This window comes from Leucoraja erinacea, chromosome 22 (assembly GCF_028641065.1).
Source record: "Leucoraja erinacea ecotype New England chromosome 22, Leri_hhj_1, whole genome shotgun sequence".
NCBI classification, from domain to species: Eukaryota; Metazoa; Chordata; class Chondrichthyes; order Rajiformes; family Rajidae; genus Leucoraja; species Leucoraja erinaceus.
In genome coordinates this window covers 34,845,620-34,864,734 of record NC_073398.1, presented here as the reverse complement: position 1 = coordinate 34,864,734, position 19,115 = coordinate 34,845,620, and the positions used below count along the sequence as shown (strand labels likewise).

At 47.3% G+C, this 19,115-nt stretch overlaps 1 protein-coding gene across 5 annotated transcripts in view; it reads right to left on the bottom strand.

Annotated features, from left to right (window-relative positions):
* sfmbt2 (Scm like with four mbt domains 2) overlaps positions 1–19,115 on the bottom strand; it is a 98,454-nt gene that overhangs the window by 7,563 nt on the left and 71,776 nt on the right. For all 5 annotated transcript variants that reach the window (XM_055653448.1, XM_055653445.1, XM_055653450.1 and 2 more), the window contains exons 12-20: positions 18,438–18,551; positions 17,169–17,211; positions 16,320–16,381; positions 15,540–15,679; positions 14,949–15,058; positions 13,406–13,581; positions 11,069–11,229; positions 9,246–9,512; positions 4,829–4,957 (exon numbers count right to left, since the gene is read on the bottom strand). In XM_055653448.1, the coding sequence (XP_055509423.1) occupies positions 4,829–4,957; positions 9,246–9,512; positions 11,069–11,229; positions 13,406–13,581; positions 14,949–15,058; positions 15,540–15,679; positions 16,320–16,381; positions 17,169–17,211; positions 18,438–18,551 (1,202 nt within the window). The remainder of the gene's footprint in view (positions 1–4,828; positions 4,958–9,245; positions 9,513–11,068; positions 11,230–13,405; positions 13,582–14,948; positions 15,059–15,539; positions 15,680–16,319; positions 16,382–17,168; positions 17,212–18,437; positions 18,552–19,115) is intronic.

The following is a 19,115-nucleotide window of genomic DNA, read 5'->3' as shown; positions in this document are numbered from 1 at the left end:
GTGTAGGATAGGGTTAGTATGTGGGGGTCGCTGGGCGGTGCGGACTCGGTGGGCCGATGGGCCTGTTTCTGTGCAGTGCCTCTCAAGTAAACAAAATGTTTCCGTGCTGTATCGCTAAACTAAACTAAGGTATTAATTTGATTTTTCGTAGGTCAATCCGAATAATATAACTGCCTGCTAGAGAGCGGTCCTGAGCTAATATCTACTCATTGGAGACCCTCGGACAATCTTTGATCGGACTTTACAGGCTTTACCTTGCACTAAATGTTATTGGATAGACTTGGTTTACTGGAAAGACTGGATAGACTTGGTTTATACTCGCTAGAATTTAGGAGATTGAGAGGGGATTTTATAGAAACTTACAAAATTCTTAAGGGGTTGGACAGGCTAGATGCAGGAAGATTGCTCCCGATGTTGGGGAAGTCCAGGACAAGGGGTCACAGCTTAAGGATAAGGGGGAAATCCTTTAAAACCGAGATGAGAAGAACTTTTTTCACGCAGAGAGTGGTGAATCTCTGGAACTCTCTGCCACAGAGGGTAGTCGAGGCTAGTTCATTGGCTATATTTAAGAGGGAGTTAGATGTGGTCCTTGTGGCTAAGGGGATTAGAGGGTATGGAGAGAAGGCAGGTACGGGATACTGAGTTGGATGATCAGCCATGATCATATTGAATGGCGGTGCAGGCTCGAAAACTGCACACAATACTCCAGATGTGGTCCCACCAGGGCCCTGTACAACTGCAGAAGTTCCTCTTTGCTCCTATAATCAACTCCTCTCGTTATGAAGGCCAGTTAGCTTTATTTCACTGCCTGTTGTACCTGCATGCTTACTTTCAATGACTGATAGCCCTCCAAACTTGTCCTATCCATGTACCCATCTGTTTCTTAAACGTTGGTATAGTCCCAGCCTCAACTACCTCCTCTGGCGGCTCGTTCCATACACCCACCACCCTCTGTGTGAAAAAAGTTATCTCTCAGATTCCTATTAAATCTTTTCCCCTTCACCTTGAACCCGTGTCCTCTGGTCCTCGATTCCCCTACTCTGGGCAAGAGACTCTGCACATCTACCCGATCTATTCCTCTCATGGTATTATCCACCTCTATAAGATCACCCCTCACCCCTCATCCTCCTGCGCTCCAAGGAATAGAGACCCAGCATCTACCCGATGTGGTCTCCACTGCCATCTTGGGTTTGAGTGGCATGTCAGTGGGACATCTTCCGGGTAATATGATCTTTTTGCATCAGCTTAGAAACTGTACATGAATTAATGAAAAAGCACCACTTTTGACTTTTCTCCAAATTTACTGAGCAAATTTATGCAATGATAGAAACATAGAAACATAGAAATTAGGTGCAGGAGTAGGCCAATCGGCCCTTCGAGCCTGCACCGCCATTCAATATGATCATGGCTTATCATCCAACTCAGTATCCCGTACCTGCCTTCTCTCCATACCCTCTGATCCCCTTAGCCACAAGGGCCACATCTAACTCCCTCTTAAATATAGCCAATGAACTGGCCTCGACTACCCTCTGCGGCAGAGAGTTCCAGAGATTCACCACTCTCTGTGTGAAAAAAGTTCTTCTCATCTCGGTTTTAATTAAAGGATTTCCCCCTTATCCTTGAGCTGTGACCCCTTGTCCTGGACTTCCCCAACATTGGGAGCAATCTTCCTGCATCTAGCCTGTCCAACCCCTTAAGAATTGTGTAAGTTTCTATAAGATCCCCTCTCAATCTCCTAAATTCTAGAGAGTATAAACCAAGTCTATCCAGTCTTTCTTCATAAGACAGTCCTGACATCCCAGGATTCAGTCTGGTGAACCTTCTCTGCACTCCCTCTATGGCAATAATGTCCTTCCTCAGATTTGGAGACCAAAACTGTACGCAATACTCCAGGTGTGGTCTCACCAAGACCCTGTACAACTGCAGTAGCACCTCCCTGCTCCTATACTCAAATCCTTTTGCTATGAAAGCTACACACATTCATTACACAGAGTAACATTGTTCACTCTAGCAATGAAAAGAACATATATTTCCCTGCTTGATAATTAAGATATTAAAATCAGTGGTTAATTATGTCTCTTCACCATTGATTCATATAAATGTTTACATAAAGGAATTAATTTCACCACGAAAATATTTTATTTTTTGGTAAATGTTCTCACCAATCCCACACCCTTTTTCAATCAATTTTCACATTGTGGATAGAATCTGTCACAATTCCTTTGTGTAACGAGTTATATTATTAGAAATCAACATTGGCCTCTTGAACACACACACAGAAATATAATCCTATCCCTATTCTTTCTTTGTGGTTCTAAAGAAAATCGCAAACTTTTCCGATCTTTGTCATCTGCAGATACGGCAGGGCCATGGTTAAGATCTTCAGTGTTATTCCTCAATGAATTTCTGCTTTTTTTTGACTTTCCCCACAAGAGTCCACTTTCCATCTGCGGTTTTCTCAACTAAATTGTGGAACCGAGCGTGTGTGTGTGGTTATGCTTCATCAGGCATGTGCTTACTTAATTCATACACGCGTGAGCACACACACCGCCAGAGAGACAGACACACGCAGACAGGCACACGCAGAAACTCACATGCAGACACATACACACGTAGATACACGAAGGCACACAGGCAGACACACACATGCAGAAACACAGACACGCACACACACCCACACTCAATAACACACATAAATACACACACACTCCCTGACACTCACACACACACAGGCATAAATACACACACACTCACTGACACACACACACGAAGACACACACACGCAGACAGACACACAAAGCCACATACAGACAGACACATGCACACACAGACTCAGTAACACATGCAGACACAAATACACACGCACACACATATAAATGACTATCTGGTATTTCCTGTTGCATTCGATTGATTACAGATCTATTTAGTTTCCACCACCATTGTACTTGTTCTTTCTCCAGAGCCTTCTCCAGGGCAGCTCCCAGTCTCTGGAACTCCCTCCCCCAACTGATCCGCAATTCCGTGTCCCTCACCATCTTCCAGTCCCGCCTCAAGACCCATCTCTTCACCTCTGCCTATCCTCAGCCTCACGTCCCCCTCCCTTTTCATCTGTGCATTAATTGCCTCATATTGTGTTTTGAATTGAATTCTGTCTTTACTTTGTGTACTAGTAATGTCTCTACTATTTATTTCATTCCCCTTACATGTTTTTCCTCTACCTGCTAAAGTTTTGTAAGGTGTCCTTGAGACTCTTGAAAGGTGCCCATAAATAACATTTATTATTATTATTAGGATTATTAGGGAACATTTCGGCAATTCTGCCGGCAGGAATTTGCAACAAGATGCCTTTTCTCTCCAGAAGCCGTCAAAATGGACCATTTGTCCTACAGTCACTGTGGAATGAGTAATAGGTTTCATTATGGAGACTCGCCCTTCAATATTTTTGCGGAGATTTCGAGATTCCTTAGTGAATTTTTTCAGTGGAGACTTTAATCAAAAACGGGGCAACAGTAGAACCGAAGATTTGGTAAGACTGTTTGATTAAACATTAAACAGGAGGCACGGTGGCGCAGCGGTAGAGTTGCTGCCTCACAGCGCCAGAGACCTGGGTTCGATCCCGACTATGGGCGCTGTCTGTACGGCGTTTGTAAGTTCTCCCCGTGACCTGCGTGGGATTTCTCTGGGAGCTCCGGTTTCCTCCCACACTCCAAAGACGTACAAGTTGTACTCGCTAGAATTTAGAAGATTGAGGGGGGATCTTACAGAAACTTACAAAATTCTTAAGGGGTTGGACAGGCGAGATGCAGGGAGATTGTTCCCGATGTTGGGGAAGTCCAGAACAAGGGGTCACAGTTTAAGGATAAGGGGGAAATCTTTTAGGACCGAGATGAGGAAAACATTTTTCACAAAGAGAGTGGTGAATCTCTGGAATTCTCTGCCACAGAAGGTAGTTGAGGCCAGTTCATTGGCTATATTTAAGAGGGAGTTAGATGTGGCCCTTGTGGCTAAAGGAATCAGTGGGTATGGAGAAAAGGCAGGTACAGGATACTGAGTTGGATGATCAACCATGATCATATTGAATGGCGGTGCAGGCTCGAAGGGCCGAATGGCCTACTCCTGCACCTATTTTCTATGTTTCTAGGTTAATTGGCTTGGAGTAAATGTAAAATTGTCCCCAGTGTGTGTTAGTGTGTGGGTTTCTCCGGGTGCTCCGGTTTCCTCCCACACACCAAAGACGTGCAGATTTGTAGGTTAATTGGCTTCGGTAAAAATTGTAAATTGTCCCTAGTGTGTGTGTGTGTGTGTGTGTGTGTGTGTGTGTGTGTGTGTGTGTGTGTGTGTGTGTGTGTGTGTGTGTGTGTGTGTGTGTGTGTGTGTGTGTGTGTTAGTGTGCGGGGGATCGCTGGTCGGTGCGGTCTCGGTGGGCCGAAGGGCCTGTTTCCGCGCTGTATCTCTAAACAAAACGAAAGTAAACTAAATAAGTTAAGGGCCTGTCCCACTTACGCGACTTTTTCGGAGACTGCCGGCACCCGTCATAGGTCCTTGCAGGTCGCCGAAAATGTCCAACATGTTGAAAATCCAGCGGCGACCAGAACAAGGTACGACTCTTTGGGCGACTACTCACGACCATACAGGCTTCACCCCGTGACATGTCGCCTGTACGGTCGTGAGTCGTCTCCTCAGTCGCCCAAAGAGTCGTGGCGTCTTTCTGGTCGCCGCTGGATTTTCAACAAAGTTTGCCGAAAAAGTCACGTAAGTGGGACAGGCTCATTAGTAAGACAGAATTAGATACGCTCAATATTTTAAAGGCATCTTTTTGTGACATTACCTGCTCCTGGAATATCTTTGCCAGAGGGGCGCAGTCCGTCGATTTAATAAATCTGACAACTTCACACACGGACCATTCCAACGGGTTACTCTGCAGAACCAGCTTCTCTTCCTCATGTTGCCTGATTTCCTACATGGACACAAAACAGCATGTCCAGTAGTTATCACACCATGTTAGAACTAATATATTTTAGACAATAGACAATAGGTGCAGCCATAGTCAATTCGAAGTTCACTTCTGACACCATGTGTAAAGTACTATTGACACCGTCATCAAAATTCATAAGTACTTTAATCAGAATACATACAGAGACCACAGCAATAGTTACTGTAGGCTCGAAGACTTAGGTAAAACTAAAACAGTATGGCTGCTCGTATTCCACACGATACCAATGGACAATAGACAATAGGTGCAGGAGGAGGCCATTTGGCCCTTCGAGCCAGCACCGCCATTGAAAGTGATCATGGCTGATCAGCCACAATCAGTACCCCATTCCTGCCTTCTCCCCATATCCCCTGACTCCGCTATCTTTAAGAGCCCTATCTAGCTCTCTCTTGAAAGTATCCAGAGAACCGGCCTCCACCGCCCTCTGAGGCAGAGAATTCCACAGACTCACAACTCTCTGCGAGAAAAAAGCATTTCCTCGTCTCCATTCTAAATGGCTTACCCCTTATTTTTTTTTAATGGTGTATTGTCTTTCCAAATCATGTCTAATCAATTTAATTTACCACTGGTGGACTCCAATCAAGTTGTAGAAACGTCTCAAGGATAAACAATGGGAACAAGATGAACCTAAGCTGAATTTTGAGTGTCATACTCATGTAAATGTGATGTTTCAGTTATTTCTTTTTAATTACTTTGCAAACATTTCTAAACACCTTTTTTCACTACTTCATTCTGGGGTATTGTGTGTAGATTGATGGTAAAAAAAATGAATGTAATCCTTTTTAAAATAAGGCTGTAATGTAACAAAATGTGGGAAAAAGTTGAAGGGGTCTGAATACTTTCTGAATGCACTGTATAGTCTTTCCACTGACTGGTTAGCATGCAACAAAAGCTTTTCATTGTACCTCGGTACACGTGACTATAAACTAGACTGTACTTCACCGCACTTTCTGCAAATATTTAGGAACTATTTATTTCTTTAAAAATTGCTTTTGTCTTTTAGAGATCTTGAGTTTCGTTTAGACAAAAGTAGACAAAAATACTGGAGAAACTCAATGGGTGAGGCAGCATCTGTGGAGCGAAGGAATAGGTGAAGTTTCGGGTCGAGATCCTTCTTCAGACTGATGGGGGGGGCGGGAAGAAGAAAGGAAGAGGCGGAGACAGTGGGCTGAGGGAGAGCTGGGAAGGTGTGGAGAAAGCAGGGACTACCTGAAATTAGAGAAGTCAATGTTCATACCGCTGGGGTGTAAACCGCCCTGGCGAAATATGAGGTGCTGCTCCTCCAATTTACGGTGGGACTCACTCTGGCCATGGAGGAGGCTCAGGACAGAAAGGTCGGATTTGGAATGGGAGGGGGAGTTGAAGCGCTGGTTTGAAGATCGGGTAGACGCACGGAATCTCTTGCCCAGCGTTGGGGAATCGAGGACCAGAGGACATAGGTTCAAGGTGAAGGGGGAAAAGATTTAATAGGAACCCGAAGGGTAACTTTATCACACAAAGGGTGGTGGGTGTATGGAACGAGCTGCCAGAGGAGGTAGTTGAGGCTGGGACTATCCCAACGTTTAAGATACAGTTAAACAGGCACATGGATAGGACAGGTTTGGAGGGATACGGGCCAAGCGCAGGCAGGTGGGACTAGTGTAGATGGGACATGTTGGGCCGAAGGGCCTGTTTCCGCACTGTATCACTCCATGACTCGATGACAGACATTCACTATCTGGGTCACATTCGATGAGCAAATTAACGAGCTAATTGATGCCTGAGGAACAACACACCATCGTGAGTTAATGCCTTGTGAGAGGAAGGGAATAACGTGGTAATGCCAACCACATCTTCATGTCAGCCCATATTTGTACGCAATCTGTGGCAATATTATCCAATTATTGCACAATATATTAATATAGAGAACCCAATTACCAGTTTTGATTAGCAGTAATTTAATTTCCTTTGCTCTCTTTTGTGAAAAAGTCTAAATGAAAGAATTGTCTTAATTTTATCATGTGGAAATGGAATTCTCATCAAAGATAATACGGAATTACAAGACTCTATTCCTTGGAGCTCAGGAGGCTGAGGGGTGATCTTATATAGGCGTATAAAATCATGAGGGGAATAGATCGGGTGAATGCGGGTGGTCTTTTACTCAGGGTAGGGGAATTAAAAACAGGGGGACATAGGTTTAGGATGAGTGGGGCACGATTTAGTACAAAACTGAGGGGGGCATTTTTTAAAAACAGGTGAAAAGACAAAAGGTATTTCATGTTTCATGTATATTAAACATAGAAAATAGGTGCAGGAGTAGGCCATTCGGCCCTTCGAGCCTGCACCGCCATTCAATATGATCATGGCTGATCATCCAACTCAGTATCCTGTACCTGCCTTCTCTCCATACTCCCTGATCCCTTTAGCCACAAGGGCCACATCTAACTCCCTCGTAAATATAGCCAATGAACTGTGGCCTCAACTATCTTCTGTGGCAGAGAGTTCTACAGATTCACCACTCTGTGTGTGTTTTTTTCTGACAGTTGGCAGATCAATTTCACCATGGGCGGTCAAGGTGGCGCAGCGGTAGAGCTACCGCCTTACAGCGAATGCAGCGCCGGAGACCCGGGTTCGATCCCGACTACGGGTGCTGCCGGTACGGAGTTTGCACGTTCTCCCCGTGAACCGCGTGGGTTTTCTCCGGGTGCTCCGGTTTCCTCCCACACTCCAAAGACGTGCAGGTTTGTAGGTTAATTGGCTTCGGTATAAGTGTAAATTGTCCCTTCGTGTGTGTAGGATGGTGTTAGTATGCGGGGATCGCTGGTCGGCGCGGACCCGGTGGGCCGAAGGGCCTGTTTCGCCGCTGTATCTCTAAACTAAAACTAAATTTCACTCCTGGGATGAACAAAGTTCTATCAGATCGTATGAGGTTAGAAGGCGCTCGAAATGTGAAGCCAGAGGAAGGAATACTGGTGGAAGGGAATAGGAGAAATCGATGTTCGTAACGCAAGCTATCCTAGCGAAATACGAGGTGCTGTTCTCCATAGTAATAGAGTGATACAGCGTGAAAACAGGTGCTTCAGCCCACCTTGACCAACATGTACCATCTACACTAGTCCCACCTGCCTGTGTTTGGTCCATATCCCTCCAAACCTGTCCTATCCATGTACCTGTCTAACTGTTTCTTAAATGTTGGGATAGTCCCAGCCTCAACTACCTCCTCCGGCAGCTCGTTCCATACACCCACCACCCTTTGTGTGAAAAAGCTACCCCTCAGATTCCTATTAAATCTTTTCCCCTTCACATTGAACCTGTGTCCTCTGGTCCTCGATTCCCCTACTCTGGGCAAGAGACTCTGTGCGTCTACCCGATCTATTCCTCTCATGATTTTGTACACCTCTATAAGACCTCTCTTTATCCTCCTGCGCCCCAAGGAATAGAGACCCAGCCTGCTCAACCTCACTGTGGCAATGGAGGTGGCCCAGGACAGTGAGGTCCATATGGAAAAGCACACATTATGGATAGGTGACGTTTCACAGAGTGTTGGAGTAACTCAGCGGGTGCAGCAGCATCTATGGAGCTAAGGAAATAGGCAACGTTTCGGGTCGAAACCCTTCCGGGTTTCGGCCCGAAACGTTGCCTATTTCCAGAAGGGTTTCGGCCCGAAACGTTGCCTATTTCCTTCGCTCCATAGATGGTGCTGCACCATAACTCAGCGGGTCAGGCAGCATCTGTGGAGAACATGGATAGGTGACGTTTCACAGAGTGCTGGAGTAACTCAGCGGGTCAGGCAGCATCTGTGGAGAACATGGATAGGTGACGTTTCACAGAGTGCTGGAGTAACTCAGTGGGTTAGGCAGCATCTGTGGAGAACATGGATAGGTGATCAGTCTGAAGAAGGATCTTGACCCGAAACATCACCTATCCATGTTCTCCAGAGATGCTGCCTGACCCGCTGAGTTACTCCAGCACACTGTGTGTGTTATTTCTCCACTCATGTTTTGTGAGCATGTTGCAGGGTCATTAAATTCACTGCCCACCGGGTCCGCGCCGACCAGCGATCCCCGCACACTAACACTATCCTACACACACTAGGGATAATTTACAATTCATGCCGAGCCAAGTAAACCTGAGGTGGACACAAACTCAGCAGGTCAGGCAGCATCTCCAGAGGGAAGGAACCTGCACATCTTTGGATATGTTCCACGGGGAAACCCCCCGGCAACGGAAACGGCCATTGGCCGCGGTTGGCTGCGCGCCTCGTGCCATTTACCTTTGGCGCCGAGCATTTGAGGGAATCGTACTTGTCGTCCTCAGACAGCGAGAAGGTCCGAGCCCTCCTCTTCCGCCGCGCGCTGTCCACGATGTACGGCCGCGGCTGTTCTGACGACGATCGCAACCGTGCTTGGGGCTTGGGTTTGATGTCAGGAATTTCAGACGACGTGTCTGTTTGATCATCGCGCTGTTCCGAGCTGGATCCATCACTCGCGCTATCATCATCGCCCGCCTCAAGACTATCCTCCTTGTCATCACCATTTTCCTACAGTACCAGGTAAATATAAAACATTACACGAGTAAACAAGTTGGGAGGTCACGTTGCAGTTATAGACAATAGACAATAGGTGCAACAGGTGCAGGAGTAGGCCATTTGGCCCTTCCAGCCAGCACCGCCATTCAATGTGATCATGGCTGATCATCCCCAATCAGTACCCCATTCCTGCCTTCTCCCCGTATCCCCTGACTCCGCTATTTTTAAGAGCCCTAATCTAGCTCTTTCTTGAAACTGGTAGACTCCAATCAAGTTGTAGAAACGTCTCAAGCTATCTTTAAGAACCCTATCTAGCTCTTCCTTGAAAGTATCCAGTGGCTGGGCTTGTACACTCTGGAGTTTAGAAGGATGAGAGGATATCTTATCCTAACATATAAGATTATTAAAGGTTTGGACACGCTAGAGGCAGGAAACATGTTCCCGATGTTGGGGGAGTCCAAAACCAGGGGCCACACAGTTTAAGAATAAGGGGTAAGCCATTTAGAACGGAGACGAGGAAACACTTTTTCTCACAGAGAGTTGTGAGTCTATGGAATTCTCTGCCTCAGAGGGCGGTGGAGGCCGGTTCTCTGGATGCTTTCAAGAGAGAGCGAGATAGGGCTCTTAAAGATAGCGGAGTCAGGGGATATGGGGAGAAGGCAGGAACGGGGTACTGATTGGGGATGATCAGCCATGATCACATTGAATGGCGGTACTGGCTCGAAGGGCCGAATGGCCTACTCCTGCACCTGTTGTCTATCCAGCAGCCTCACGAGAAGGCCCAGTGACAAGAGATCAATAACAACCCCAAGGTCAGATGCACTAATTGGCCTTATCTGCACACGGGCCATGGTTGGTGAGAATGTATGTACAAGAGGCTTCTGAAATAAACATGAGACAAGCTGTCTGGCTCAGCTAAATGTTTAAGAAGGAGCTGCAGATGCTGGAAAATCGAAGGTAGACAAAAATGCTGGAGAAACTCAGCGGGCGAGGCAGCAACTATGGAGCGAAGGAATGGGTGGCGTTTCGGGTCGAGACCCGGCAGTGTCTATGGAGCGAAGGAATAGGCGACGTTTCGGGTCGAGACCCTTCCGGGTCTCGACCCGAAACGTCACCTATTCCTTCGCTCCATAGATGCTGCCTCACCCGCTGAGTTCATAGAAAAATAGAAAATAGGTGCAGGAGGAGGCCATTTGGTCCTTCGAGCCAGCACCGGCATTCATTCTGATCGGCCCCAATTAATAACCCGTGCCTGCTTTCTCCCCATATCCATTGACTCCACTAGCCCCTAGAGCTCTATTTAACTCTCTCTTAAATCCATCCAGTGACTTGGCCTCCACTGCCCTCTGTGGCAGGGAATTCCACAAATTCACAACTCTCTGGGTGAAAAAGTTTTTTCTCGCCTCAGTCTTAAACGACCTCCCCGTTATTCTAAAGATCCTGCAGTGTTTTTTGCACCTCTTTGTCCTCCAGCATTTTTTGGTCTACCAGGCTCAGCTAAGTGTCGTTTGTTCTCTGCTATCTATAGCGGGAGTCAGTAGATCAGACGGATGAAACGTCTGTGATACCTGTGGGGCAAAGTCTACTGAAGTCGATGATCGTTTCTTCTTTTGCACGAAGCAGGACCTCCGCTTCTTCCTCCGTCGAGCCGGCTTCTTGTTGTTGCTCTCCATGCTGCTGTGCCCCACGGGAGGTCGGACGATTTTCTTTTTCTTTCCGTAGTAATAAGCTGGAGCGACAAAAGTGAAACAAAAAAGGATCGCGTTACCCTCTCACCCTGGCCAAAAAACTCTTTGAATCACTTCCCTCTGGAAGGCAACTCCGGACTGTTGGCTGCAAACTCCCCCCCCATTGATGAACTGTACACTGCAAGGGCCAGGAAGCGAGCGGGCAAGATCATCTCTGACCCCTCTCACCCTGGCCACAAACTCTTTGAATCACTTCCCTCTGGAAGGCGACTCCGGACTGTCAAAGCTGCCACAGCCAGCCATAAAAACAGCTTTTTTCCACGATTAGTAGCTCTACTCAACAGCTCAAAATCTGTATTTAAGAAGGAACTGCAGATGCTGGAAAATCAAAGGTAGACAAAAATGCCGGAGAAACTCAGCAGGTGCAGTAGCATCTATGGGGCGAAGGAAATAGGCAACGTTTCGGGACGACATTTCCTTCGCTCCATAGATGCTGCTGCACCCGCTGAGTTTCTCCAGCATTTTTGTGTACCAACCAAAAATCTGTAGCCTCCTTTTGCTCTGGTATTTTATTTAATTCACACGTTTAATCGATTATATTTTATTATTAATGTTTAATGTTTTATGCGTCATTCCTAACTGTCACTGTATGTCATGTTGTCACTTGCGGGCGGAGCACCAAGGCAAATTCCTTGTATGTGAATACTTGGCCAATAAACCTATTCATTCATTCATGTTATTGTACATGAATATACATCGGAGGCCATGATGGCGCAGCGGTAGAGTTGCCGCCTTACAGCGCTTGCAGCGCCGGAGGCCCGGGTTCGATCCTGACTACGGGTGCTGTCGGTACGGAGTTTGCACGTTCTCCCCGTGACCTGCCTGGGTTTTCTCTGAGATCTTCGGTTTCCTCCCGCACTCCAAAGACGTACAGGTGTGTAGGTTAATTGGCTTGCTGCATGTGTAAATTGTCCTTAGAAACATATAAAATAGGTGCAGGAGTAGGCCATTCGGCCCTTCGAGTCTGCACTGCCATTCAATATGATCATGGCTGATCATCCAACTCAGTATCCTGTACCTCCCTTCTCTCCATACCCCCTGCTCCCTTTAGCCACAAGGGCCACATCTAACTCCCTCTTAAATATAGCCAATGAACTGGCCTCAACTACCTTCTGTGGCAGAGAATTCCACAGATTCACCACTCTCTGTGTAAAAAATGATTTTCTCATCTCGGTCCTAAAAGACTTCCCTCTTATCCTTAAACTGTGACCCCCATGTTCTGGACTTCCCCAACATCGGGAACAATCTTCCTGCATCTAGCCTGTCCAACCCCTTAAGTATTTTGTAAGTTTCTATAAGATCCCCCCTCAATCAGAGCTCTGATCGGAATGGGAAATGTGGAACCACAAAGGAAAAAAGTACAATACAAAATGCTGGAGAAAATCAGCAGGTCAGGCAGCATCTGTGGAGGGAAATGGACAGGCAACGTCTCAGGTGCCAACATAGGAGTGAACCGGACAGCACCCTAGCTTGTGGAAGGGCCGTTCAGAAGCCTGATGACAGAGGGGAAGAAGCTGTTCCTGAGTCTGGTGGTGCGCGCTTTCAAGTTTCTGTACCTTCTACCAGACGGGAGCGGGGAGAAGAAGGAATGACCGGGGTGGGACAGGGACAAGTCTTTGATGATGTCGGCTGCATTCCCGAGGCAGCGTGAAGTGTAGATGGAGTCAATGGTGGGGAGTGTGGTGTGTGTGATGGACTGGGCTACATCTACAATGGTGGGGAGTGTGGTATGTGTGATGGACTGGGCTACATCTACAATGGTGGGGAGTGTGGTATGTGTGGGCTACATCTACAATGGTGGGGACTGGGCTACATCTACAATGGTGGGGAATGTGGTCTGTGTGATGGACTGGGCTACATCTACAATGGTGGGGAGTGTGGTCTGTGTGATGGACTGGGCTACATCTACAATGGTGGGGAGTGTGGTGTGTGTGTGATGGACTGGGCTACATCTACAATGGTGGGGAGTGTGGTGTGTGTGATGGACTGGGCTACATCTACAATGGTGGGGAGTGTGGTGTGTGTGTGTGACTGGGCTACATCTACAATGTGGTGTGGTGTGTGTGATGGACTGGGCTACATCTACAATGGTGGGGAGTGTGGTGTGTGTGTGTGACTGGGCTACATCTACAATGGTTCCAGTGTACCTGTACTTACTATATTTAGTTTTTGTGTGAATGGAGCAGTTTTCGGGGCATTTATCAGTCACCATGAGTGGCCCGAACAGGTTGGGGCAGCATTCTAACTTCATGCACGTCCTTCTGCAGAAGTCAGCGACTCGATCAGCGGTCCTGACGATTTTCATCATCGCTCGGTACGTCTTTCCTTTGTACCTGAAAATACAGACCATCCATTTGAAGCCAATTTGCAAAACATTCCAACTGAGAGTTGCTGAATCTGACGCCACTGGAAATGTTCGATGAGGAAAGTGAAAGTTAAACAGAGCTGATAGGTGATAGGAGCAGAATTAGGCCGTTCGGCCCATCACGTCTACCCCACCATTCAATCACGGCTGATCTATCTCTCCCTCCTAACCCCATTCTCCCCATAACCCCTGACACCCGTACTAATCTAGAATCTATCTACCTCTGCCTTAAAAATACCCACTGCTTGGCCTCCTCAACCGTCTGTGGCAATGAGTTCCAGATTCACCACCCTCCGACTAAAGAAATTCCTCCTCATCTCCTCCGCCCTGAAGGAACGTCCTCTAATTCTGAGGCTGCATACATTTACAGTGCAGAGATGCACAATGAAGGAAATAATTTGAATAACGTTTAGAGCAAGGCAAAGTCACCAACAAGGTAGATCAATCACTATTGCTGATTTGATCCATGTCTGGTTTTGCTATAGCTGACCCGATCCATACTCCATGTCGGGTTTCCACTATGTCATCGTGTGGAATGCAAGCAGCCATACTGTTTTAGATTTACGTAAGACTTCAAGCCTACAGTAACTATTGCTATGGTCTCTGTATGTATAGGGGGGTTGCACGTAAGGTCATCGGGTCAAAGGGCGAGAACCTTATTCAGCAATTGGATTTAGAAATGCGATTCAAAGAGCTTTTGTAAGGACCCTGGCAGCTTCCGGCACTCACTGTTAACACACGGGAACGCGTACTTTCTTACATCAAAATTTTAGAGGTGATTAGGTGGGGCTTTGCGCTAAAATAAGGTGGGAACCACTGGTTTAGCTGTCATTGAAAAGCGGGCAAAGTCACCAACTCTGAGATCAATCACGAGCGCAAAGGATCCGTGTCTGGCGGCTGAAGGAGCGCCATAATCGGGTCAGTTGCACACTATCCCCCCGGGAGTCCAGCCACGGCTTCTCCCTCAGCCCCGTCTCCCCCTGTTGGCCTCACTGTCACGGGCTGTGGGTCAGCAGCACCCACACAGGGGGCCGGGGGAACAAGGGTCTGGGGCCGGGCCAGGGCTCTCGGGGGAAGAAGGGCCTCGCCTGTGCTGATAGCCATAGTAAATGCTTACCTGCAGTTCACCGCGTGCCCTCCAGTTGCCGTTGCGTGGCAACAGTACGGGTCCCTGGTCGTGACCTCGACTCGGTGCAACCTCCCTAATCTTATTAAAGTACTTATGAATTTTGATGACGGTGTCAATAGTACTTTACACATGGTGTCAGAAGTGACTTTGGCTGCCATTCTGGACTAATCACGCCTTTATATACTAGCTGACAGCGATATACCTACTTGGCTTTCAACGTCTCGTCCTGACAGTTCCAGTCTGGGTCCTCCTCTAGCTGTAGTTCCCGCAACACACGGCCGGGTTTGTACGCTGCATTGATCAACAGCGTGAGAACCTGTTTTAAAAGACACACAAAGAAAGCACAGTCGATCAATCCTGAGGCTTTCAAGAACACGGCAAGCTCCGGGATCGGGCCCCTTCCGCCCGCAATATCTATGCCGAACCCGAGGCCAAAAACAAGTTCCTCGTCCCAGTTCTCCCGCCAGTCTTACTGTCTCCGCCTACATTCTATCTTTGTCCCGCCCCCTCCCCTGACATCAGTCTGAAGAAGGGTCTCGACCCGAAACTTCAACCATTCCTTCTCTCCAGAGATGCTGCCGGTCCCGCTGAGTTACTCCAGTATTTTGTGTCTGTCTTTGGTTTAAACCAGCATCTGCAGTTCCTTCCTACACATAGATATGCTGGATTACTTTTCTGCAGGATAGATGATGATTGAACATTAGAGCATCAGCATGCCTCAGAAATGATCACCTGTTCATTTATAAGCAACCTTGGCTGACCAAGTAAACTTACCGATACTTTTCCACCCAGCTTACCTCTTTGAGAACAAGGACGCATTTGCCAGGTCCAACAGACTGAGGCAGTTCTGCGATCCGCCCTTTGTTTAAATATGGACCAGAGAAGCAGCGATGATTGAAATATATCTTGGGAAAGCAATATTTGCCATTGGTGGTTCCTGCGGAATGAAAAAAGATAAAATAAGATCTGAGTCATAGAATGATACAGTGTGGAAACAGGCCCTTCGGCCCAACTTGCCCACACCGGCCAACAATGTCCCACCTGCCTGCGCTTGGTCCATATCCCTCCAAACCTGTCCTATCCATCCATGTACCTGACTAACTGTTTCTTAAATGTTGGGATAGTCCCTGCCTCAAGTACCTCCTCCGGCAGCTCGTTCCATACACCCCCCACCCTTTGTGTGAAAAAGTTACCCCCCAGATTCCTATTAAATCTTTTCCCCTACTCTGGGCAAGAGAATCTGTGCATCTACCCGATCTATTCCTCTCATTGAGTCACAGAGTGTGGAAACAGGCCCTTCGGCCCAACTTGCTCACGTCGGCCAACATGTCCCAGCTACACTAGTGTTTAAGGCAGAGATAGATAGATTCTTGATTAGTGCGGGTGTCAGGGGTTATGGGGAGAAGGCAGGAGAATGGGGTTAGGGGAAGAGATAGATCAGCCATGATCGAATGGCGGGGTGGACTTGATGGGCCGAATGGCCTAATTCTGCTATCATCACTTATGAACGAACTTATTCTGTTTCTGTGACTTATGAAAGCATCACTTATGGAAACGAGAAGCCTTTCAAAACTCACCTGGATCTGTTGACATGGTGGATGAGTCTGGAGGGATTGTCTCAGCAGGTGTGGATTGGAGCCTAGTTTCACAAACAAAAAAAATCAGTACACAAAAACTCAGAAGTACAACAAGAGATGCCGAAATCTTGCACCAAGTAACGCAAGGCAGCATTACAAGAAACATGCAGATGCCGAAATCTTGCGCATCTGGAAAACAAGGTGAGTGCACAGAGTGCTGTAGTAACTCAGCGGGTCAGGCAGCATCTGTGGAGAACATGGATAGGTGACGTTTCACAGAGTGCTGGAGTAACTCAGCGGGTCAGGCAGCATCTGCGGAGAACTGGGGGTGACGTTTCACAGGATAGCAGCGGGTCAGGCAACATTTGTGGAAAAACGTGTGGGGAGTGCTGGAGTTTCTTCAGGCAGACTGCTATTTAGCACAGTATCCTTTTCTTCAGAACTATTCAGTATTCTTATTTCCTGTTATAACACACAGAGATCGGAGGAAAAGGAACGGGTGACATTTCAGGTCGAGACCCTGTTTCAGACAGATTCAGGCAAGAGGGAAACGAGAGATATGAAAAGGTACATAGAACAAAAATAAATGAAAAATATGCAAAGGAGCAAATCAAGGCCAGCAATGATGCTCAAGGAAAGGTGCCCACAATGGTCCATTGCAGCTTTATACATGACTCTTAACATACAAATCATATTTGAACTGTATGAATGAATTGACCAAGTATTCACATACAAGGAATTTGCCTTGGTGCTCCGCCCGCAAGTGACAACATGACATCCAGTGACAGTTAGGAATGACACATAAAACGTTAAACATCTACATGTGATATAATTTAATTATGAACTCACTGTTTTTCTGGCTGCACCACCGCAATCTTCTTCTGTTTCTGACCTGTTAGTTAGTGAAAAGAGAGATGAGCTCCAAGGCACAGATACTCAACTTCCATGTAACCCGAGATAAGACACAAAAACGGCGGCACAGCGGTAGAGTAGGTGCCTCACAGCGCCTGAGACCCGGGTTCGATCCCGACTACGGGTGCTGTCTGTACGGAGTTTGCAAGCTCGCCCCGTGACCTGCGTGTGTTTTCACCCAGATCTTCGGTTTCCTCCCATCCTCCAAAGATGTTCAGGGTTGTAGGTTAATTGGCTTCGGTGTACGTGTCAAATTGTCCCTCGTGGGTGGAGGGCGGTGATAATGTGCGGGGATCGCTGGGTCGGCGTGGACTCGGTGGGCCGAAGGACCTGTTTCCGCTCTCTATCTCATAAACTAAACTACTCTCCAATTCATTCCTGCTTCTCTATAGAACGCCACATCATTTCATGAGGAATCGAATATAGGAGCAAAGAGGTCCTTCTGCAGTTGTACAGGGCCCTAGTGAGACCACACCTGGTGTATTGTGTGCAGTTTTGGTCCCCTAATTTGAGGAAGGACATTCTTGCTATTGAGGGAGTGCAGCGTAGGTTTACAAGGTTAATTCCTGGGATGGCGGGACTGTCATATGCTGAGAGAATGGAGCGGCTGGGCTTGTACACTTTGGAGTTTAGAAGGATGAGAGGGCATCTCATTGAAACATATAAGATTATTAAGGGCTTGTACACGCTAGAGGCAGGAAACATGTTGCCGATGTTGGGGGAGTCCAGAACCAGGGGCCACACAGTTTAAGAATAAGGAGTAAGCCATTTAGAACGGAGACGAGGAAACACTTTTTCACACAGAGAGTTGTGAGTCTGTGGAATTCTCTGCCTCAGAGGGCGGTGGAGGCAGGTTCTCTGGATGCTTTCAAGAGAGAGCTAGATAGAGCTCTTAAAAATAGCGGAGTCAGGGGATATGGGGAGAAGGCAGGAACGGGGTACTGATTGGGGATGATCAGTCATGATCACATTGAATGGCGGTGCTGGCTCGAAGGGCCAAATGGCCTCTACTCCTGCACCTATTGTCTATTGTCAACAATGTTGGCAGAGCGTGGTGGTGTGCCATACCGCCCTTCGGCCCAACTCGGCCGTGCTGACCAAGGTTCCGCGCTGTATCCCGAAACTAAACTATCAAACAACAACTACTCCAGTAAGTGGACCATCGGTTGGAGTTGAGCAGTGGGCACTTTCCCTAGAGATACTTACAGACTACATGACACGGAGGCGTTAGAGGATATCCATTGGCTTCACACCAACCGACTGGGAAAATATCCATCGACTCCACATCAACGATGTATTCCGGGATGGAGTTCTTTGAGTCTGGCATACAGATAAGTCACAAAATAAATGGGATTCCTCAATAAACCAACAATGGTCCATTGCAGCTTCATACAGGTTGCACAGTGTCACAGCCTCCAACACCTGCCTCTTTGGGAGACCATCGGTCGACCTTTAATTGAACTTTATCTTGCGCCAATGGCTGTACTTTTTTTTCCTCTTCATCTTGAACTAGTGGTGCAGCGGTAAAGTTGCTGCCTCACGGAGCCAGTGACCAGGGTTCTATCCTGACTACGGGCGCTGTCTGTACGGAGTTTGTACATTCTCCCCGTGAACTGTGTGGGTTTTCTCCGGGATCTCCGGCGATAATTCCCCTCGCACACTTTGTAGGTCAATTGGCTTCCATAAATGTGTCCCTCGTGTGTAGGATAGGACTAGTGTGCCGGGGAATCGCTGGTCGGCGCGGACGAAGGGACTGCTTCCGCGCTGTATCTCTAAACCAAACTAAAAAAAACCCCCAGCACTTTGAGTCTTTTTTTTTGTATCTCTCACCTAAAATAAACCACAGGGAGACAAAAAATGCTGGAGAAACTCAGCGGGTGAGGC